Source organism: Triturus cristatus, chromosome 3_2 (genome assembly GCF_964204655.1).
Source record: "Triturus cristatus chromosome 3_2, aTriCri1.1, whole genome shotgun sequence".
In the NCBI taxonomy this organism is placed as follows: domain Eukaryota; kingdom Metazoa; phylum Chordata; class Amphibia; order Caudata; family Salamandridae; genus Triturus; species Triturus cristatus.
In genome coordinates, this window is record NC_140584.1 from 177,106,262 (window position 1) to 177,130,655 (window position 24,394).

General features: G+C 44.8%; 1 protein-coding gene across 1 annotated transcript in view; it reads left to right on the forward strand.

Annotated features, from left to right (window-relative positions):
* The window catches only part of DPP10 (dipeptidyl peptidase like 10), a 1,675,128-nt gene that overhangs the window by 1,613,633 nt on the left and 37,101 nt on the right, over positions 1 to 24,394 (forward strand). The window contains exon 21 of the mRNA XM_085647459.1: positions 8,501 to 8,555. Within this exon, the coding sequence (XP_085503585.1) occupies positions 8,501 to 8,555 (55 nt within the window). The remainder of the gene's footprint in view (positions 1 to 8,500; positions 8,556 to 24,394) is intronic.

Consider the following 24,394-nt stretch of genomic DNA (forward strand, 5'->3'; position numbering starts at 1 on the left):
ACATTCCAACCAGATCAAAAGTTTAATTCAGTCTCAACAGCTATTGCCCTTTATTTGTGTTATTCCCTCATCCTAAACAATGATTCCCATTGCAGTGTATTGATGGTGAAGTTAAGCATCCAGGCACCGCAAAAGGAGGTGTATTTTACCCCCAGACTTATTTCCACTTTTCTGCGTATATTACTCTAAGGGTGAATTCAGAGAGGCAAGACACAAATAGTCTGAGCACTTTGGTATAGCATGTGTCAGGAATTGAAACATTTTAACGTTGTAGCAAAGTGACACTAGGAGGCAATGAGAAACACGTTTTCTGCAGCAACATTCCAGAATTGTGCAAATGAATGCACTCATGAAATAGGAATAGAGTATACAGGAGTAATATTTTGAGCAGTCTTGTGATTGTGGGTTGGTAGCCTCATAGGCACTAAAGGTAAGTACAAGGCAAAAATTATTTTTGGAATTATAAGTACCCCAGTAATACATTTGGGACTATATATGATAATGTACCACAATCAAGTACTTTGTGAGGATGGTATAAACCACAAGCATTCTAACCCTATATAAAAACTGGCCTGTTACCCAGCCCCAGATTTACACAGAACTAGCTCAACACAGACTAGAAAGTAAATTTGCTGACCTGCATTGCATGAAAGGAAGAGCGAACAGCACCATATCTACTAATACGTGGTGCTGTTCTGGTCTCTCCCTGAACTGGAGCACTTTTGGCTGCCAAACTCCAATGAATACACCCTTGCTCCATAGAGCATTGGTGTTTGAATCATAGGAAGTGATGTTTTTGTGCTGGAAGGGGTTAATTCTAGTACAAAAAACACTTTGTAAGTGTGCTGTCCACAGCAGCACAGATGGAAAGTGGGAAAAATTTGAAGAAATGAAAACATTTCTTTTTCTTACGCCTGTCTCTAGAATGGGCAGTAGGTCAATTCATAGAAAAATGAAAAACATAGAAACCGCATTGGAGCAAACCAAATCATGGAAAAACAAATTTAAAGAAAAAAATCGACAATTATTGGAAACATTTTGAATTTTGAAGGAAAGATAATTTTAAAGAAAATCCACAATGACATTAAACTTGGGTAGAGTCTTGGACTACTGCGGGGTGTTTGGGCTCAGCATGGATCATGTTTAGGGTGTGAAGGTTTTCTTAGAGGTCAAGAATAATTGGGGTTTTTAGGGTTCAGAGATGGTTGCAATGTAGGGGTGGGCTGGGCTTTTTAGTTTTCATAGACGAGTTGTGCTTAGGTGTGTGAGGTAGCAAAAGACACACAATTCTCTGTACTGAGGTGAATATACGACATTGCTCTGCATTCTGTCCATCAATTGTTGTTTTTGCATTTTTCACCCCTAGTGGGACGGGTATGCCCAGACGTGGGTCCCATGCTCTCCATGCCACTGGAGTCAAAATATCCTGGTTGATGAGGGCTGAAAGCCCGAAACCGGTCCTAGGATGCTTGTTTCCAGTCCAGGGAGGACCTGGCCTGGCAGTTCGGGCTGGACTGTTCCCACTGGGCGCAGGGTCAAGACTGATTTGCATATGGCTGGGTCCAAACTGGAATGGCATGGTGAGCAATAAAACAATGGATTAATGCCCAGATCTTTGTACTGGGGTGGATGTATGACATTGTTCTGAATTCTGTCAATCAATTGTTATTTTTGCATAGGTATGTGAGGTGTTTCTAGGTTTCAGGGGTGGGTGGAGTGTATGGATGTCGAGGGGTGTTATGGTTTATGGATGGGTGGAGTTTATGGCTGGTGAGGGTTTTTAGGTTTAAAATTCTTCATTGTTTTCCAGTAATAACAGGCATGTGTAACCGGCTGTAATAGATGCAACAATATTCAAAACCCTCAAATCCCCCAACCCTCCACCCAACCAACCCAGAACTTGCTGCGAATACAACATGGTGAGAAGAAAAATCCAACACCTTTGTCCTCTATTACAAGCTAGTGATTGTGTGCGGTTGCTATGGCAGACTCTAGCAGGCGGTGGAGGCGTAGGTCCTTGGGGCAGGTCAGTTCACGAAATTCTGTCATTAGAAGTGCCAGAAAGGGTTTCCAGAGCTTGGGGAATGATGAGCTTTGATTCGTCAGTGTAAGGGTGATGCGATCCATCCCCATTAAATACCAGAGTCTCTGTATCCAGCTCTGATGTGTCAGAATATTTCAGGTACCCCAGTGCACTACTATATTCTGCAGGGATGCTAGTAGTGCTAGACCAATCTGCCTATCCCTGCGGGATCGTAGAGGGAAGGTGAGTGCATTAGGGAGGTCAAGGAGGATGTGTCCCAAGACTCAAGGAATGTCTGTGTCCAGATGTGTGTCAATGTTCTTAAGGACCTGAGCCCAATATGCATCTAATTTCGGGCAATCTCATAGTGTGTGTGTTAACATGCTTAAGGAACCGCATTGACGCCGGCAGTCAGGTGACTTTGATGGGTTGAATTTATGTAGTCTACTAGGGCTGAGGTACTAACATGTTATGATTTTAGTGGCCGTTTCAACACCAGGATCGTTACAAGCCTTGTGTTGGACACAATAGTAGATCTCATCCCATTCCTTTGTAGATAACTCCCTCCCTATCTCTGATTCCCATCGCCATTGGGCTGGGGATTTCACAGATGGGCATTCAGGGACCAGTTGCATATATGGGTAAGTGACAATGCTTGTGATTGTCGTATTGGATATTAACCATCATTCGTATGGAGTGAGGTGACATTGGGCCCCTGGTCGAACTGTGGGTTGCAGCACCCAGTGGCGTATCTGGGTGTAATGCCAGATTAAAATGGCCACCCCGCTGTTTTATTCGGGAGGGAGGAAAAGTATTGCAGTGGAAAGTGTTGGGAGCTGAGCCTATGTTCATCCCTAGGAACAAGAGTCTCTTGTAGTAGGCATACCTGAGCCCCTCAGTGTTCAAGATATGACAGAATAGAGCTCCTTTTAAGGGGATGATTGAGTCCTTTAACATTTAGTGTGAGGATGCTCAGTTGATTTGACAGTGGGTCCGGGTGAGGAGAGCTACACAATGGCTACTTGTGTATGGGAGAAGGGTCATACATGCAAAGTAGATATGGCGAGCTATGTTAGAGAGTATATAAGTCAAAGGCTCACAGCGACATTTCCAAGGTCGAGCCCAAAAACAAAATTCTAAACAAACCAAAATCCTAATGAACAGTAACAACGAAGATTAAAATAACAGGAGTTAGAGTCCATTTCTGGTATGTCTATTTAGACCATAGTGGGGTCGTGGGCGCGGCCCCCCATTCTGCTCAGGCCCAGCCAATCGCAGCTTGGTGGTGCATCCAAAGCAGGGATATGAGGAGAGAAAACTGCAGTGGGTGCAGCTGGAGCAGGAGTTCCAAAGGAAGGTCCTTTTCGTCAAGGTGTAGTAGGCCTTGAGGAGGTGCTGGCTAGCCTGTTTACAACTGTCTGTTTCGCTCTGGCTTTTGTTTTGCATCCAGCCAAAAGTCACTAGTACTGAGGTACTGGTTCCATCTAGTTCTTCTCCATTGTGATGTAGCGAGTCTGGAGTGTCCTCCTTTAAGTCCAACACACAACATGCTTCCTCTAGGGATCTGATTTGATGAAGCCTTCCTGCATGACAGAAGATTATACAGAAAGGGTGACACCAGAAATAACACACTCCTGATGCTCATAGGTGTGGGGTGATGGGGCCAAAGTCTTTCAATTTTTGGAGGGTTGTTGCTGCGTGGTCTTGGTAGAGGACCAGGTGATCCCCCTGATACTGCACTGAGGTGTTGTCTCTAGCTTTCTGGAGGATACGCTCTTTCAAACAAAAGTTGTGGACACAGGTGAGTATGTCCGGTGGCGGAGCTTTAGGTGCGTGTTTGGGTCCCACTCTGTGTGTGCTGTCAAGTTGGATGGTCATCTCAGGACGCACCTCTAGAATGGCTCCGAATAGACCCTGCACATACCACGTGATATCAAGTCCCTCCGTTATGGATTGAATGCCATGAATACGGATGTTATTCTTGCAGGATCTGTTCTTTAGATTTTCTGTATTGGCATGGAGGTCCAAGTTCTGGTCTTTAAGTTGCACAATCTCCTACTGTAGTTGTTTAATTTCTTCGTCCCTGTTCGCTTCATGATCTTCCAGCATGAAAGACTCTTTCGCCTAGCCCATCCAGATCTCACCGCGTGTCTTTTAGCTCCTGAGTGACCTCTCTCCTGAAGGAAGGCAGTTTCTCGTGCAGTGAGGCGAACCGCGATTCTAAATAGGGGTGTATATATGGTTCATCCGATGTCACATATGTTCCCTTGATCTCCTTAGCAGGCGAACCCCCACGGGGCCCCCATAGGTTTCAGCAACATGTCCTTCAGGTTGCAGTCTTTTTTCCCTCTTGCAGTTGCCATTTACAGGGCAGGATCTTCTGGTAAACGCGCTTCCAGGCACCCGGGACCTGCAATCCACGTCTTGCAATAGCGCTATGTAGGGGTTGGGGCCCCTTCTGCCACCACCACAGGTCTCAGAGCCCCCCTTCAACTCGCCTCTTGCTGCTGCAGGTAAGGCGCCTGAGGGGCTTTACTACAATCGCTGGGTCGGGGTCGAGGCCGTGTGCTCGCTCCCCGCTGCGCTGATTCAGGAGCCTAGGCTCAATTGTGCTAGAGCCAATAGCCCCCTCCAAGCAAAAGTACTCAATATCTTGTACTTATTGTGGTCTTGTGTCTGGGTGCCAGTGTTGAGAGAGCCATGTGGTGGTATGATGAGCTCCGCCGCAGACCATTCCTCGATCCGGTTGGGCGGCTCCCAGATAGGTTCCAGCGATCAGGGACACAGGGTGGGTGAGCGATTTCCGGGTTTTGTCCTGTGGCTGGCTGTGATATGGGAACAGTTCCACTGTTTCTCCCCAACCGGTGGGACGTGATTTCTGGGGACCGGGGGGGTTCCTCTTTCTGCCCTTGCTGTCTGTTTGGCCCGCGGGAGGTCCACCTCTCATTATGTCAGTCAGAGTCTTGCTCTCTGGGCTCTTCAGGGCCGGCCACGGTGCAAGCCCCAGTCTCAGGCAGCCCCACGCACAGGACCACCCGGACTCCTCATCGGCTTCTCCTGGAGGGCATTAATCAGCAGCTGGGCTGTCTCCTCTCACCTCGCCAGGCCATTGCGCACCCGCATCCACCGCCGTGCAGCACACTGTTGTCCCAACTACTCTCTGGGGCTTGTACTGCGCTCAGAGATGGTTGCCAGGCAATGTTGCATCACTGAAGCTGCGGCTGCAAGCCAGCACGCACCGCTGGTATCCAGGCTCTCAGGCACAAGAGCCAAGCCCGCCTCCCAGAACCGCAGACTAGGCAGGGAGGTCGCGCCGAAACAAATCCGCACAGACCCCGGTCTTCCTCTCCAGCAGGCTATCCTGCTGACACAGGACACCCTGATGATCGCCTGGCCAGCCCTGTCACTTGTTGAAGTCGCTGCCCCGCACTCCTCAGCAACTGCCCTTATACGCAGCCCAGCACCTGAGACCATTCTCCAGCTCCACGATTAAGGCTGGGAGGCGGCTCCAAGCAATCTAAGTGGCCCTCCTTCTTCCCCACTACTCCTGCTATCCCGCCAGACCGATCGATAGGCTCGGTCGCTGCTCAGTGCTGTACAAGGTGGCCAGCTCCGGCGGCAGGGAGTAGAGAGACACTAAAACAAGTCTTTCCAGTCTGCCATGTTGGCCACGCCCCCTAGTCAGGGCTTTTCACGTTCAATTATGGGTAGCAGCTGGGGTGATGAAGAGTTTTTAGGGTTCAGGATAGGGTAGAGTTTAGGGTGGTGAGAGGTTTCAAGGATTCAGGGATCGGTTGAGTTTATGTGTAGAAAGGGGTTTGTAGGGTTCAGGGATGAGAAGTTTAGGATGATGAGTTCTTATGGGTAATGGATGGCTGGTGTTTAAGGGCAGAGATGGTTTTTAGAGTTTAAGGAAGGGTGGAGATTCGGTGTACTGTGGTGTTTTAAATGGTATGGGATGTGTAGGGTATAGGTGTAGAAAGGTGATTTAGGGTTCAGGAATGGGTGTGATTAGGGGTAGTGAGTGATTTTAGGTTTCAGGGATGGTGAATTTCTGGGGTAGAAAGGGTTTTTGGCTTCAGGGATGAAGGTTGTTTAGGTGTGCGAAGGGGTTTCAGGGAACAGGGATAGATGGTGTTTGGGGGTTATGAGGGTTCAGCGGTGGATGTTGTTTATGGGTGGTGATGGGTCAGAGAATTAAAAGCATCCAAAGTAATTGTCTGACAATGTAGACAATATAAATATGACATAATGTCCCCTTAAGTAAAGCACTGAAATTCATTTATTTGACAAATATGTTTCCAAAATGAAGACTTGTAACCATTGCATTTACAAATAATAAAAAAGCATTAAAAAGCCAATTTCGACCAATAAGACTTTTTATTAATTGGTTTCAATGAAAAGGTAAATGCAGTGGCATGACAAAAGCACTTGCAGTGCCCTCAGTACAGGGGCCCCAGGTACAGGGCCACTTCCAGCACTGGCAGGACCCTGGCCTCAGACCTGTAGACTGGATCCAGGGCATGGGGGCCCTGCATTCATTTTGGATGAGGGCCCCTTCAAGTTTAGTTAAACCACTGGGTAAATGCTATTTATTCTGAAAGTTTCCATTAAAGAGTTTAGATGAAATGGTTTCTTAGTAATAGTATTCCATGAAATTGTTTTTATATGAAATCATATACAACCTTGGCTTGTATGTGTGCTGTACAAAGTAGCACATATGAAAAGAGGGAAACATAAGGAGAAATGTAAACAATTTCTTCTTGTTACATCTGTCTCTAAAAGTCACAGCTTTTCGGTGCAATTTGCTATCTTAAATTCTTTGTAGATGTGGATTTGCATCAAAACCCATGATGGTTGCATGGGACCGCTGATGCACCACCATGGAATGTCCCCTTGATGCAGGGTAACACAAGGCAGTGCATTGCGCAGCTTAGAGTTACTTTGGATTGCAATCCAATGAAAATCAGAGTTGGATTGTAAATCACATCAAAACAGTATGGCCCAGATTTATCATTGGATTGTGTTGCCCTTGACTCACGCATGGAGTCACATGGGCAACGCAATCCTTAAATCAGATTTACCAAGCACTACAAGACCACCTACAATGGACCTGCATTGCTTGGTAAATCTGGATTAGCGCAAGGCCGTACAAATCACTGTATCATGTTATTCTGCCATGGGAAGGTGTTCCTTGGGTGGAACGTGGGTGTTCCCACAGTGCCACCCACGGATTTGATTGCATTCCCAGATTTACCAAGAATGGTAAACCTGGGAATGTGTCCGAATTGTACGCCATCCAGATAAAGACACAACAAGAAAAATATGCAAGGATTGTTTTTGTGCAGGAAGGCACCCCTTCCTACCCATAAACCATCCTGCCTGCAATGCAGGCACCCTTGCTCCATGATGCAAGGGTGCCTGTGTTGACACTAGGCTGCACTGAGCACACCAGCTCAGTGAGATTGAGGAATGTGCCAAATCTTAAAAAATATGGGCCCCTGTTGCACAAAGTGCCTGGGGGTGCAACAGGCCTTTGTGCCTGCTTTGTGTGCCACTGGGGCCCATTGGTATTATAGAAGGGGCCGCAAACACTTGTGCAGCTTCTTCAGTAATTCTGTAATACAGCACTTTCACAAGAGGCCGTTCCCTCATGTGCGTGGGGGCGTGGCCGATGCAAATTAGGGAATCCCTTTGCCTCTGTGCCTGCACCGTAATATAGACACGGGTGCAAAGACATAGGTGCTATCAGGGGGTCCCATTGACCCCCCAGACATCCCCTTGCAGGCGGGTGCAGTCACTGAGTGCACCCACTGCAAGGAGATCTCTAATCCTCTTTTAAATTGCAGGCGGGTTGCCGCCTGTACAGTGAAACTCGGAGCGGCTGCTTTAAAAGCCACTCCGTATTTCACTTGAATAAATTGCACCAGGGCAGCAGGAGTTCCTGGTCTCCCTGGGGGCAGCACATTCTATGTAAAAGGGTGCACTTTCTCTGATTATACCCTGCTCACCTGTTTTAAGGTGCACCAGGGTGCCAACAGGGAAAGTGCGCCCTATACATAATAGGTCCCCATGGTGTATTCCTCCCCTCTCCATTTTGTCTTGCTGTGGTGCACTACTTCAAATTGTGATAAATCTGGCCTCCAGTGTGACGTTTGATTAAAAAAAGTAACTCAAATCCTCCACAAAGTGTTTGTAAATCTGGACCTCAATGTACATTTTATGACATTTGGGAAATCCTTAATCCTAGAATTTCAAAAACTATTGAAATCAGTTAATTTGGTCATTTTACTCGGTACCACAGTATACTAGAATGATGTGGTAAACCTAAATACAAATCCTGTGTAGAAAATGATCTTCTGATATAACATTTGTACATATTTCCACCTATGTTTACCCAATGTTTGCATAGGAAATATATTTAAATAAACAAGGAGCATAAAGTTTAATTTATGTTTTCTCAATATTTTTCCACAGATCGTTGTTGAAAGAAACATTCATTGACCCAAAAAGAATAAGCGTGTTTGGAAAGGTAAGGGATACCATTTGTGTCACACTCACGTCTGCAGCTCTTTTCATATTAAATTAAAATAAATGAACGGGATTGGGAGCAATTAATCTTTTCTGACAGGTTTGACATATCTCCCATTTCTACATTCTGCTCATTGATCTCTTAACAGCCCTAGAGAGATTGTCAGTTGTTTTCTGTTTCCCAGAATGCCTATCTTACTTTAGGAACAGGAGAGGCGACAATGATCCTACTCAAATGCCTACTTCCCCCTACTGCCTCATAAACAAATGCTATTGTATTCGTTGTTTGGAATTTCAGAAAAAGACTACAATACGTTTTGCACAATCAAGCAGTATGTGTAATTATACATTTATCGGTTATACAAATGTTTTAGAAATATTTACAACCAAGAACCCACTCTTCGAGTTGGACCCTGCCACAAATATCATTTCAATCAAGGAAGAATGTGGTGGAAACCGTAGATTGGTAGTCAGATAATATGTAATCTAAATATATACTTTACACATGTTAACACAAACCCTTGTTACCTTGCTAACGTGTATTTTAATATTAAAGGATATTGCATATTCTATCGGTAGCCCATGTTTTCTCCCTAACTTTATCTCCGCTTTTTTGGCTTACAAAGCCAAAAAAGCGGAGATAAAACAAGCACCCTATTTAAAAGAGGGTGCTAACGTGCCCAATCGCATGTTAGCATGTACAGTCGCATGTTAGCACCCTTTTTCCCAACGCCTCAATTTGCATCTCCAATGAGATGCAAAGTGGGCGTTACTGGGCGTACCCAAGGTTAGCTACCTTGCAAATATATCGCTGATGTTTACAACGTGCCCAATCGCATGTTAGCATGTACAGTCGCATGTTAGCACCCTTTTTCCCAACGCCTCAATTTGCATCTCCAATGAGATGCAAAGTGGGTGTTACTGGGCGTACCCAAGGTTAGCTACCTTGCAAATATCGCTGATGTTTACATCGCGATATGTACAAGGCAGCCCACATGATTTTAGCACACATTAGATTTTGGCAAAAACGGACGTTTTCGCCAAAACCTACCGTCTGCTAAAATCCTGACTTAGCCATCCCTAACATAGGAGGTGGATACTGCTGATACGACCCTGTGGGTCGTAACAGCAAGGTTATCGCCCTTTTGCAGGGAACATCGCTGGAAAACCAGCGATGTTCTCTGCAAAAGGGCGATAACCTCGCTATCTCTGGAATTTTTATCGCCCTGGAGTAACGCGTTGTTAATAAGGGCAATAAATACCAGAGATAGCCTGCGATAATATAATTTTTGCTAAGCACGGCCAGCAATAATTATCGCTGGCCGTTGTTAATATGCCCTCAGTTCTGTATGAAAGTGTCCCTTATCTTAAGGGCTCTGTTAGTTTTTTCGTCTCCCCTTAAACCTCTCTATAAATATATGATAAAAAATTAAACATTTCGAGGCAGGTACACATGTGTATTCGGTTGTTTTTGATCTAACTATTTTGCAAAACAAGCTAAATCTAACAATCACCCGGGCTACAGAAAGGTAAGTCATGTAAAGTGAAGGTTTGGAGTTTTTTCAAAATCTTGAAAGAAATTATAGGACTGCAGTATAAATGAGCACTGTAAGCTGTAGAAAGGTCTGCCACTAGGGGATTGTTGGTAACATATTCCTCCGGGAATGCACGGCATACTTATAACTAGTGCATCCAGTTTTATGGTATTTTTTTTAACATTTCTGTCTGTATTTATCCATGTTTAGCTTTTGAGTCATCTAATTGGTGTGTATCCATGTTTATTTTGTATTTTGAGAAATTTGTTATAGTTCCATGTTTATTCAACTCTTGGATGTGCACTCATACATGGATGCCTGTCACGTTTGAGCAAATTAAGCAGCCACGTATAACAAATCACTACACTCACATGTACATATTAGCATTTTACTGCAAATATATGTTAACATATGCCTGCATTTATGGAAATCTCATCCTATTTTTTAACTCTCCATGTTGTCTATCTACTCAGATGTTGCCTGGAATTCATGACAGACAGCATGGAGAGTCTCTCACAAGAAGCACCATTCTCAATATTTTTCTGCTTTTAAAAATAAATGCAGTCATGAAACACATAGGGGCAGATTTATGTTTCCTGGCGCATCCCTGCAAATCAGCAAGGATGCGCCAGCAAAGATGCGTCACGCAAGTTTACCCTTGCGCCACACATGATGCGCCGCATTTACAATGTGGCGCATCATGGCGCAGGAATAAACAGATGCGTGACGCATCCGATGGCGTAAGGTTGGCGCAGTGCTTCAGTTGCGTCGCAAGCGCGACGCAACTCCAGCACTGTTCCAACCTACCCTATCCCTAACATGGTGCGTCAAGCCTTACGCCTGCTTCAAGCAGGCGCAGGGTTTTGGCGCATCAGCGTTGGGAAAGTGACGGAACGCCCCCCCCTCTTTCGACACTCCCACGTGAAACCTGACGCAGGTTTTACGTGGCGCAGGGCTTTACATCGTGACGCATCTCCATAGATGCGTCACGATGTAAATATGGCGCAACGTGGCGCAGGGTTTACACCGCAGCTGCATCACAAAAGTGACGCAACGGCGGCGTAAAAGTGGCGCATCTCCAATATAGATCTGCCCCATAGTTTTCTGTCTTTATTTGTCTATAAAAACCAATACCAATGGAAACCCCTAAGCCTTACTTATAACCAACAGATTAACACTGTGAAAGGTCTGTCTGACGAAAGAAATTCTACCAAAATATTTACATCTGCTGAATCAAACATAGCAAGCTAACAGCCTTTCTCTCCTGAACGCATCAGTGCATCAGAGCAAGCGTAGTTAACTATCATTAGATGTATGTCACCTGTTTCTGTCCCTAGATCTGAAAACAGATTTTTAAATAACGTGTTCCACATTGAGCATTAAGGCCTGTGCTACTGATAGCGCTTACTGCCCCTGTTTGCACCACAGTGCATCCCTAAACAGATGTGCTGGGCACAAACAGGGACACCGCGCCCTATTATGATGAATTTGTGCTCCCTGGGCCAGTGTATTCAGTGTAATACGGATGGGGTGCTTCAAAGCAGCTCTGTTTTTCTCTGTGCAGGCAACAACCTGCCTGCCCTTTAGAGAGAAGTTAGAGATCCCTTTGCTGGTGGGTGTAGTCTTTCCCTGCATTCAGTTGCAGGGGGATGTCTGGGAGGTTCATGGGACCCCTTTTTAGCCCTTCAGAGGGTTGCTCTTAGGGAATGCATCGACATTGACTACCTTTTTGTGGCGCATTGTCAGTGTCCCTCCTAAGGACATATTTTCCTCTGCGCCAGCGTCAATTATACAGTGCTGGTGCAGAAGCAAAATGATTCCCTCGTTCGCATGTGGCCACGCCCCCATGCAAATGAGAGAAAACCCTCTCCGGTTAGCATTGGCACTAGATGTGTGCCAGTACTATCAGTAACACAGAAGGGGCCGCACACGTGTCTGCAGCCCCTTCTGTAATATCACTGTGCCCAAGGGCACTAAAAGCCAGTGCACATTAAGTGTATGCACCCCGAGGCCCTATCTGTAGTTCGGTCCTAAATATTTCTACTTTTTACATTTGGGAGCTGTTTTGTGTTTAAATGAGTGAGTAAGACTAAATAAATTTACATTTCTAAGTCTCTTAGAGAAATTATTCCTGGAGAAATCCTTTTCTGCTGTGGGATGCAGGCTGAATTCACTGTTACCATTAAAAGACTAAGGTGTTTTTTGATCAACTGATAATGTTTTCTTGGATAAAAAGTGAATTTTAGGACTCTGCTTAGGGTCTATATCAGACCTGCAGGCCTAGTTTTGCAGAAGCCCACCATATTTCTCTGCTTCCCAGGTTCTTATCCAATCAAATCAAATCAGGGACATTTGTATGGCGCACATATGACTCGGAAGTCTCATGGCGCTTGCAGACGGCTCCGATAAGATACTTGCTTATTTATCAAATAGCCAAGATTTCAATTTCTTTTGAAAACAGTTGTGATCTGAGATGGTGCGTAGGTGAAGAGGGAGTTCGTTCCAGAGTGCTGGGGCAAGATGGGAAAAGGACCTTCCTTCATATCTTGCCTTGCATATTCTAAGAGCGTTACTTGATCTAAGCAATCTACCCGGCAGGTACCAATGTAGTTTTTTGGACCAGTAACCAAGGCCTTTCCGATACACGTTTTTATGAGTCAGACAGAGGGTCCTAAATTGAACTCTCTGTCTGACAGGGAGCCAGTGTAAAGATCTCAGACAGAGAGCAGACGAGGATCTAGGCGGAAGGTTCAGAACCAATTTTGCCACTGTATGCTGCAGTATTTAAAGTTTAGTTAGATAGCTTTCATTTATCGATGACAACAAGGCATTTCCATAATCCAGATGCTTTATTATCAGGCCCTGTACTTGTGGTTTCTTGTCCTCCATAGGGATCCATTTAAAAACCTTCCAAAGTTGGTGCATCACTCCAAAACATGAGCCAACTATATGGCTGATCTGATTTTTCATAGACAACTGACGGTCCATATAGAAGCCTAAGTTTCGCACCGTTGATTTGGGTATTGGACATGAGCCGAGGTTCAAAGGCCACCAGTCATGAGACCAATGCTCGTCAGCTTTGCCAAAGAGCATGATCTCAGACTTACCTCCATTTAGTTGGAGATGATTTGAGCTCATCCACCTGTCGATGTGAGACATTCAATTTTTAAAACGCTGTTTAGTTTCTGATGGATCTGGGCCCAGGGTGACCAAGATCTGCGTGTCGTCAGCGTATGATATGACATCAAAGTCATATGATCTGATCACCTGGGCCAAAGGGGTCATGTACAGATTAAAATGAGTCGGACTCAGAATGGAGCCCTGTGCCACTCCCATCTTCACTGGCCTGCTACTAGAGACAGAGTTTCCGATCTGGACCGTTGTAACATGGTCAGTTAGATAGCTCTGGAACCATTTTAACGCGTGCCCCCTGACACCAATCTCCCAGAGCCGATGTAATAGAATACTATGGGAGATGATGTAAATGGTCGCGGAGAGGTCCAGCAGAACCAAAATTATTGATTTACCTCTATCCAGAGCTAATCTAATGTTGTCAATTACTTCTACCAATGCTGCCTCAGTACTATGGGCCGCCCTGAAACCCGACTGTGAGGGATCCAGTAGCCCATGATTTTCTAAGTGGGAGACAAGTTGTTGATTTACTAATGACTCCATAATCTTCCCAAAATAGGGAAGCAAAGAGATAGGCCTGTAGTTCAGGCATAGTTTAGGATCAGCTGTGAGTTTTATCAAGATGGGCCTAACCCTTGCCGCTTTCCATAGAGTTGAGAATTCTGCTTCCGACAGCAATTTATTTAATAGGTTAGTAAGAATTTCCATTGCTACCGGTGCAATCTTTGGAAAGAATTTAGGAGGCACAGAATCAGTGGAAAAGCCAGATTTTATTTTCTGCATGGCTGTTTCAACTGACTCAATGCTACAACTTGCAAATTCATCCAGGATATACGGGAGGTCAAAAAGTGGGTTGGACGCATCTTCTAGTAAGTCATCATTTGCATCTTGAGGCGGAAAAGAACAGTGAATGATAGAAATTTTATCTTCGAAAAATTCCGATAGGGAATAAGTCCAGTCTTGAGAGTTAGGGGTTTGTGATTGAGTGGAAGGGGATGTGAATTCTTTTAAGATTCTATAAAGCTCTCTACAGGACTTTTCTGCCTTGTCTATTCGATTTAGAACAAAACGTTTTTTGGCTTGCTTAATGTCCACCATGTAACCATGGTGGATTTTTTTGTATATTTCGTGGCCGGCCTTATCTTTGCTCTTTCTCCATTTTCGTTCGGCACCTCTACATAAGAGCTTTACAGTCTTTAGTTGTTCCGTAAACCAGGGAGCGATCCTCGGTTTAACTTTTACTTTAGAGAGGGGAGCTATTTTATCTATTGCCACCGTAATGGCCTCTTCAAAGGCAGTTGTCGCAAGATTTATGTTTCCCTTCTGGCTAGACTGTGACAGACTGAAATGTTTAGAGAATAAAGATGGAGTAACTTTGCTCCAGGATCTCCACCACAGTAGTTCGCTTTTTGGATCATCTTTAATCTTCTGGGCAGGGATGATAAACTTTATACGGTAATGATCAGACCATAACAGCGGGGTGGGGGATGCAACATTCATATCATACGAATTAGAAAAAAGAAGATCGAGCGTATGGCCTGCATCATATGTGGGACCTGTTATCAGTTGCGATAATCCAAGCATATTCATGTTGGTGATCAATTGATCTGTGTCCGGCTTCAACAAGACTTCACCATGATAGTTAAAATCCCCAATTAGGAAGGAGTCGAATGCCAATATTTGTGGGGCGATTATCTCTAGGAATTTGTCTAGGAAATCATTTTTTGGGCCCGGGGGTCAGTATATTAAGGCTCCCCTCCATGTGCCATCAACTAGGACTTCAATCCTAAAGATACATTCTTCCAGTGGGCTAGTGCTGATTGTTTCTAGGGGGGTAATAGTCAGACTGTAGGTGGCGGCTATAAGTAGACCTCCTCCTCTTGTCTCTTTCCTGTCCACTCTAATTACATTGTATTGAGGTGGAAAGGCAATCTGTACGTCAGTAGAAGCATGGTCGTGTAGCCGGTCTCTGTGACAAAACAGATATCAGGAGACTCCATGTTGATAAGGCTCCATATATCCATTGAATGCTTCGGAATGGAACGTGCATTAAAATAGATTGCACTTAATGGTTTAGGGGTTTTATAACAATTTGCATTTTGAGTTGGTTGCACCCCATTAGTTAAAGAGGGGCCTGCTGATCATAATACACCTGGAATTCTATTTATTCTCAGCTTTAATGTGTCGAGCAGTCTGAGGTGTGGTTTATATAGGTCTCTTAGTTCTATACTAGAGTATAACAACCTTACCACTTTAGTTGCTAATAGTTATAAATACCCAGACAAGAGTTGAGATATTAGGGGTTTTAAAACCAATAAAGAGGAAATAGATACAAGGTTTGTGGCAGCTGGCAGCGATCAGGCGCAGACGGGCTTGCCTTTGGCACACCTCCGGCACGCCGCTTCGCGCATTTGCTGGCGCGCCGCTGCGCGCATCCGAGCCGTGCCTTGATTTATATAGGTGGAGGTTAATGGCGTGGGGCTAGAGAGCTGACTAAAGCTTCCGGTTGTATTCATAAATATCAAGGGGAAACCCGTGAGGTAGGAAGGACCTAGGGTACTTACTATTTTGAAAAACAATAGGCCCTTCAAAAACAATTCAACATAGGAGAAATATAGACCAGAATCGGCTCTATATAATTATGCAATGCCCAGCCGGACATTGAATTTTAATAATCAAGGAAACAAATGATTTAGACATACGTACAGATATTGAGTGGGACACAGTCCTGCGTCCTTCGACAATTAACACAATTACAGACAATCACACTTAAAAGACATTTGTCAGGCTGAAGAGGGAAGCTTATTGCCGATAAGGAATACAAGGGCAAGCTTTCAAGACGGTACACAATCATGCACAGATTTTAACATATGTGTTTAACATGCATGTTTGTACACAAGGTCGACGACGTTTCGATCTATTTACGCAATACATAGATCATCATCAGGACTAATGAATTGACAAGCCTGAGAGTACACTTCCTGTGAAAAGATGAAGGGGGAAGGAGTTGAGAAGGAAAGGAGACATCCATTAAAAACAGGACATAGATACTAAGAATACTCAATAATGACAGTAGTAATGCACATCACAGCAGAAGCGAATATTGAACCCGAAAGGGCTAATGCAAGTGGGAAGGACCATTTTCTACAATTTAGTTACAATTTGGAAAAGACAATTGCAGGATATGCAGAGTGAACAGGAGTGAAAAAATGCCAAGGTGCATTTAGCACAGCGGTGAGGGTGAGAAGGTTCACACGTCAGCTTAGCGTGAATTAACACTAGCGCATTGGAACCCGAGGATATAAGGGGTGAGCGAGGTCTGTTGACCGTGAAGTTACAGATAACCCTAAATATATTAATAACTTTAGCTACATCGGTACAACGTGCTCAAGGCATTGGCTAGTTTTGGGGATTGATATAGCAACCGAAACACTACTTACACTTAATGAGGAACTAACAGATATTGAGAAACAGATTAAGGAATCTAGTTCAATCACTGAAGCTAAGAAATTGATTGACTCAGTACAGAAGACAGTTGATGAATTCCAGAGAATTGAACAGAGTAACAAGTCTCTTAAAGTAAAAAAGGACATTAAAGCATATTCAGAGGAACGAACATACCCCTAAAAGACTTTTACACGAACAGGTCATATTCAAATCCTCAAAACAGTAGACCCTGGGGTCGTTTCAACAAACGCAATACCCTTGTTGGTTTTTCAGATACCTCAGTGGAATCTTCAGATAATTCAGATTCAGGTGAGGGACCTAGCACCTCATCCAGGAACCAGAATTTTTTAGGGAGAGGCCAAACAGAATTACCAAAACGGGGACAAGTCAAACGGGCACAGAGATGGTACAACGCACCAGGCGAACGTCAGACCAGACAGAAATTTTACCAATGGTAAATTCTGCTATTAATACTGCCTCTGAATTTACAACTATTCCCATTTTCAATCTGTCATCACATAACCTACTTGACACAGAATTATCCCTGCTTAGCAAAGGGCTCTCGTTCGTCCCGACTACGCATCCCAACTTCCTTGACTTACATGCTGAATTACTCAGATTCTTTAGACGCCTTCGTCTTCATGCTTATTTTTTGAATAACGCCACACCTAATCCCACTTCCTACACACCATTTCGCCCCCCTTCCACTTTTTTTTACCACGGACAATATGGTACCGGTGGAAATCATCGCTTTTGAAAAAATGGTGCTTAAAGACCTCAATGCACTCAAAGATAAGAAGCAATTTATTCCATTCAACATAACTCTCCAGGAAAAGAGGCCATTGAATCCTTGAAGAATAATAACTCCCTTATTATTAAATCAGCAGACAAGGGTGACGGCATTGTCCTGCAAGAACTAGTTGATTACAAAGCTGAGATATTCCGTCAACTCCTTAACACAGACCACTATTGCAGACTCCCTAGGGACCCCACTATGGAATTACAGGCTCTCATACTCCAAATCACTACTGAAGCTAGAGATGAGGGTTTCCTTAGTCAAAAAGAATTCCAATTCCTTAACGCAGATTAGCGGTTATCTACACTCTTACAAAAATTCATAAACATCTCACTACCCCTCCTGGCCGCCCAATAGTCTCTGGATGTGTCATTAAAGACTTTGTACCTAAAACCCAGTGCTACATCGGGGATAGCATGGACATGATCAATATGATAGAACATCATCCCTTCAATTCTTCTGAAAATCTGCTTTGCACTCTTGACGTGGAATCACTCTATACAAATATTCCACAGATTTTTGCCCTTCAAGTGATCCAACAAGTCCTTGACTCAAAACCTCGACCGCATGCAGTTCCTACATTATTTCTTTTGAAATTGCTTGAATTGTGCCTTACCAGGAATTTCTTCAGCTTTGATGACTTATTCTTCCAGCAGGTGAAAGACACTTCGATGGGCGCTATTTTTGCCCCGAACTTGGCCATCCTCTGCATGGATTTTCTAGAAACCAACATCATTCTATCGCCCACTAACCCCTTCAATTCTGGGGTCAAATTATGGCGTCGATATATTGACGACGTCTTCTTAATTTGGCACAATAGTGTGAACATGCTTACTAACTTTCTACATTGGCTCAACAATAATTGTTTAGGTCTCCAGTTTACACTCTCTACTGACTCCTCAGCCATCCCCTTTCTTGATCTCACCATATATCACTCAGATGGTGAACTCCTCACCAAACTCTACAGGAAACCAACTGAACGCAATACACTATTGAGATATGAAAGTAACCACCCCAGGGCTCTGAGGGATTCTCTACCTTACTCTCAATTCTTGCGTATTAGACGCAATTGTTTCTCTAAAGAAAACTACTTCATGGAGGCCTCAGTTCTTTCAGATAAACTGAAAGCTCATGGTTACCCAAAGCGACTTGTCCGCAACGGGCAGAAACGTGCTTGGTATTGCCCTAGGGAAGTCTTGCTTACACCGAAACCCAAGAAAGACACTAAAAGAATTGTATGTGTGACTACCTTCTCTGTAATTTCTAACCATGTTCGCAAATCTGTTCTTAAACATTGGCCCATACTAAATGCGGGTATGCTCAATCTAGAACGACCATTGTTTGCCTTCCGAAAAAATCGTAATTTGAAAGACCATCTAGTGCGTGCTGCGATCCCCAAAAAAGCACCTCCAACTATACTGAATGCCCATTGGGGACTGACGCCCCTGGTTGGACACGCTAAGTGTGGTAATTGTAATTTGTGTGACTATACAATGGAAGGTAAAACTTTCTCTTTTGGTAACATTGTCATTAAATCTAATGGTTTCTCTAATTGCAACATATGCAACGTGATTTACCTGATTCAATGTCCATGCAACAAGAATTACGTTGGTCAGACAACCCAGAAGATCAAAACAAGAATCGGACAACATCGCAGCAGGATCCGCTGCAATGTCCCAAATGCACCATTGGTTGAACATTTCAAACTTAACCACCAGGACAACGAGATCAAAGGGACAGTTCTATGAACCATCAAGCTGCCACCAAGAGGCGGTGACTTGGCACAAATCCTCAACAAAGAGGAGTTGAAGCTCATTATTCTTTTGGACACAATCCGTAATGGTCTCAATAGAAATGAGGACTGGATGGCCCTTATTTAAGTACTATGGTTTTTAATTATCCAATACCTGTCAAGTAATCTTTATCTGTGTGAATCAATCGTAATTCATCCTTGTCAATTGATTTATTTTTCTTGGCTGAATAATGTATTCCTTGCTGTCAACTTATTCTTAATTCTATCACTCCCTGATCACCAACACTGACCTACTATGGCCGCCATGTAGCCCCACACGCTTGCTGACGTCCTTACACACTGCACGCGTTGTTATACGGTACGTTCGTAATTGGTCACGTGTCTCTTCCTGGCTTGTTCAAGTAATTGCTTGACTGTTTCCACCTTCACCATGTGATCGTGCAGCACATTGGATCTCCGGTAAGGCTCTGTCCCGTCCCACAATTAACGCCTCATGCCCCTCATTCTTCCCGGTTGCTTACCTCCTTACTACGTTCTCCCTTAGGCAAACCTTGGATTGTCAAGTTGCCCAACACGGAAGCCAGTAATCTTAACGGCTCCGGTTCCCTCTCATTTTGGCCGCGTTCACGAACAAGTGGTGAGTCCCATGCACATTGCTTTACCGCCGTGGCTCCTTCATCATTCCCTTCCCCTTACCTTCTGTTCCTTTCCCCTCCAGTCCCAGCGCTCACCTAATCCTTTGATCCTCCCCATGGCTGCTGGACCCTCTGACAGCAACCCCACCTGGGTTCCTCCCTTCTGGTAGCAACGCTATTGTCCGTCTCCACTCGAGGTCAGTATCTAGGCTCCTGAAACAGTGCTCATTACGCCTCCAGCCCCCTAGACAGGGGTTAGCCGACCTTATGAGAAGTGTGGCTCACTGGTTAGAGTAGGCAGACCTGGAAGCAAAGGTCAGCCTGGGACCAGGGTTCAATTCCCGGCTCGGCTGGGTCTTGAGTCCATAAATTGTCCATGGACTCGATAATTCTTGCTCCAGTGCATACTTGATTCATGGGTTCACACTCTGCGACTCTGGGCAATAGCTTGCTTAATCTCCACAATGGCCCCTCGCGGCGGGATGCCTGGCTTTCACCTTGTGGATGCCGTGCTGGGTTATCTCACAGGGGAATACCAGGACGGGTTTCCTAAGCAAGCAGGACCGGTTGGCGATTTGCGCTATATAAATATCTGCACATCTTATCTCTTCACGCCGCCTATCGGGCAACCGTTTTTTTTCACGATTTCACCCACCTACCATCCTGGGCTCTCTTGTTATTGGGTCACTACACCTTTAGTTCACATTACCTTGGCTAAATGTACCCTGGTAATTCACTGTGTATATCCGGGTTTCATTACCGTTATGGTTAATTCATACCCGCAAATGCGGTTAGCATTGTACCAGTCATTCTTTTCACACCGCCGATCGCGTACCATAACTTCACGGTCAACAGACCTCGCTCACCTCTTATATCCTCGGGTTCCAATGCGCTAGTGTCAATTCACACTAAGCTGACGTGTGACCCTTCTCACCCTCACCGCTGTGGTAAATGCACCTTGGCATTTTTTCACTCCTTTTCACTCTGCATATCCTGCAATTGTCTTTTCCAAATTGTAACTAAATTGTAGAAAATGGTCCTTCCCACTTGCATTAGCCCTTTCGGGTTCAATATTCGCTTCTGCTGTGATGTGCATTATTACTGTCATTATTGAGTATTCTTAGTATCTATGTCCTGTTTTTAATGGATGTCTCCTTTCCTTCTCAACTCCTTCCCCCTTCATCTTTTCACAGGAAGTGTACGCTCAGGCTTGTCAATTCATTAGTCCTGATGATGATCTATGTATTGCGTAAATAGATCGAAACGTCGTCGACCTTGTGTAAAAACATGCATGTTAAACACATATGTTAAAATCCGTGCATGATTGTGTACCGTCTTGAAAGCTTGCCCTTGTATTCCTTATCGGCAATATGCTTCCCTCTTCAGCCTGATAAATGTCTTTTAAGTGTGATTGACTGTAATTGTGTTAATTGTCGAAGGACGCAGGACTGTGTCCCACTCAATATCTGTACGTATGTCTAAATCATTCGTTTCCTTGATTATTAAAATTCAATGTCCGGCTGGGCATTGCATAATTATATAGAGCCGATTCTGGTCTATATTTCTCCTATGTTGAATTGTTTTTGAAGGGCCTATTGTTTTTCAAAATGTAAAGCTTCCGGTTGAGCAGGCGGAAGTGGTTTGGCTGCCTGTGAGTCCCTCCGTATAATCGGCACACGCCGCGACGGACCAGGGACCAGTTAGCAGGTCAGTGCAAGTACAACGATATACAGATCAAGAAAAGTGCAAACAGCGCAGTTTAAAACAGCCTGACTGAAGTTTGAATAGTGAAATTAGCCTTTAAACATTTAAAATACAATCAGCACAATGACGAGCAGCAGTACTCACAGGAGCGCCGCTGCGCGCATCCGCGCCGTGCCCCGATTTATATAGGTGGAGGCTAATGGTGTGGGGCTAGAAAGCTAACTAAAGCTTCTGGGCGAGGAGGTGGAAGTGGTTTGGCTGCCTGTGTGTCCCTCCGTACAATTGGCACTTGCCGTGACGGACCAGGGACCAGGTAGCAGGTCAGTGCAAGTTCTGGGGCTCTTTTCTAAACTGGTGGCTATTCGTATACCTTTCTGTACCTTTGGAATTACTGTTGGATAAGCAACCTTGTAGCACTTGAGCCAAGTGAAGGACTAGTTCATCATTCCTTTTCTAGGAAGGAGGGTGCACTTTATGATAATGATTTTGTAAAAGTAAAACCCTTACTTTCAGGTGTGGGATGTGAGCATGGTTTTTTATTGTTGCATATGTCAACAGCCAGCGACATCTACCCACGAATCAAGAAAAAACTCAAGGAACCCATATTAAATCATGGGTCTGGAGATTGCATGAGAATTCTGGTAAGCTGTAGTGAAAAATGTAAAGCGAAACCTATTCACAAAGATTCTTTGTCTCAAATGTTTGGAGAATATACTTTATAACATCTGCAATGGTGCAACAGTTGTGGATAAAATATATTTTACTGCACAAAAATACAAATTTATTTTTTTCTCATTGTTTTATAAAGTGCAGTACAACTAAATAGATGTCAATGTACTTGACAAGAAAACAACACATTAGGTTGAATTAACCTTACAGAGAACTGGCAAATAGCCAAGGAAGTCACAAACACAAATAGACAATGACAATGTTTCAAACCAATCTTAATAGGGTGGATGGAGGAAAGAGGGCTATGAGTAAAAAGAACACAGAATTAAATGTCACAGGTGAGTATGACGGAAGTCCTTTGCAAATGTGAAAGTTTATCGGGCATCTCTCATCAACTGATAGTGAGTTCCAGATGGTAGGAGCTGCACTGGTGATCGCCTGTAGAATCCTTGTTGACTGCATCCAGGTATGAATGAAGGATGTGTTGCTGATAAGGTGAAAATATGAATTTTGATTTAACTATGCACTTGTGGGGGTGTGGCATCCAACCCAACATGTTGGCTGCTCTTTAAGGAAGCTCTGCTTTCCTAAGCATTTTGTCCAACAATCCATCCTCAATCTGCCACTTCTCACAGCAAAAAATGCCAGCAATGTAAGGAGGGCTGGGCGTCCTCACCAACTATAACTACTCCCCGTGGTCACCAGAGCTGTCGTTGCTAGATGCGCCAACCCACGCTGAGGGCTTGAGACGCTGCAGAGGGGGACATGACCAAGTCAGTGTGGAGCCCAGCCGATTTTCTGGGGCGCATTGTGAGACCGCGTAATGAGAAAGCCTGCTTCCTGCGGCAGAGGACCTGACTGAGCTAGAGGATGAACTTCAGGGCTCCCAAGCTTAAGGCGGCTTCCCTGCTCATCGCATCTCAACAGGGCCTAGGTCTCGGACAGGCTGAGAGGCTGCAGCAGCTGTGTTGGACTTGGAGACAGCCCGAGGGACAGCTGAGGAGCAATGGAGATGCCAAGCCACTCAGGATCAGACTAGAGTGGCAGTGGAGCCCAAACACCCCCTACATTGCCCGCAGTACCCAGCCTGGGATGCAAAGAGGCCATGGTGGTCATTTTGGAAACCAGGTGCTGCAGTCACTGAGAGGTAGCAGAGAGCCACAGAAGAGACCTGTTTGCAAAGAAGGGTTCCTAGAAACTTCAGGAGGCTGGGAACAGACGCTACTTGCTTCTGTGTGGACCCCTCATTCTCCTCCTATGAGAACAATGTAAAGTGGGAGCCACCAGGAGACTACTGATGTACTGCAGGAGAGCTGCGCTTGGAGGAACATATAGTTGCTGGGATCCCTCTCATGATTGGGTCAGCATGAGGAGGGTGGAAATGCACATGCCGCCTCTTGTGCAGGAATGATAGACAATACGTGAGACACTGACTTAATTGAGTTGACTACAGGAGGACACAGGTGCTCTCTTGAGGGAGAAAAAGTGCCTCACTGAGTGGGAAATGAGCCAAAGAGATACATTTCTGGACTCTGCACTGACTTAATGGGCCTGCCTGTTGACAGATCAATGCCTTCCCAGTCATGAGTGTGAAACAGCTAGAGGGGCCCAGGGCGGGCGGAGGCATGAACATCGAAAGGCTGCAGGTCTGAAGATCATTTGAAAAGGGGGTTCTGCCTTCCCCTCTCTCCTACCCCTGGCAGGGAGCAGTGCACAGTGCTTCATCATACAATCTCCCCAGGCAAAATCGAACCACTCCAAAACTTGCTCTCACCTAGGTGGGAGGTAAGGGGGGGGCAAGTTGACTCAGCACAACAAAATGAAGACATATGTGATCTCCATGGCCTCACAACGGGAACCTGCAAATTCACTCCCAAATCCAGCACAAGATTCAGTTGCGGCAATGTCGGAACCAACCGTCTAAGAAATTATGGTCGACATTTAGGTGCCGATTCCGATCCTGGAAAAACCGGGTACGAACCGTCGGTCGGAGGGTTTTCTCCGTCCGACTCGTACCCGGGAAAAAAACATTACAAACATGCAAGTACGATTCGCACGGAAACACCATTTCCGTACGAACCGTAAAAAACACCGACCGACGAAAATATCCATACAAATGTGATCCGGGAAAGCGCCGACGTGACGTCGGGACGCATGCAGCCTGCGTTT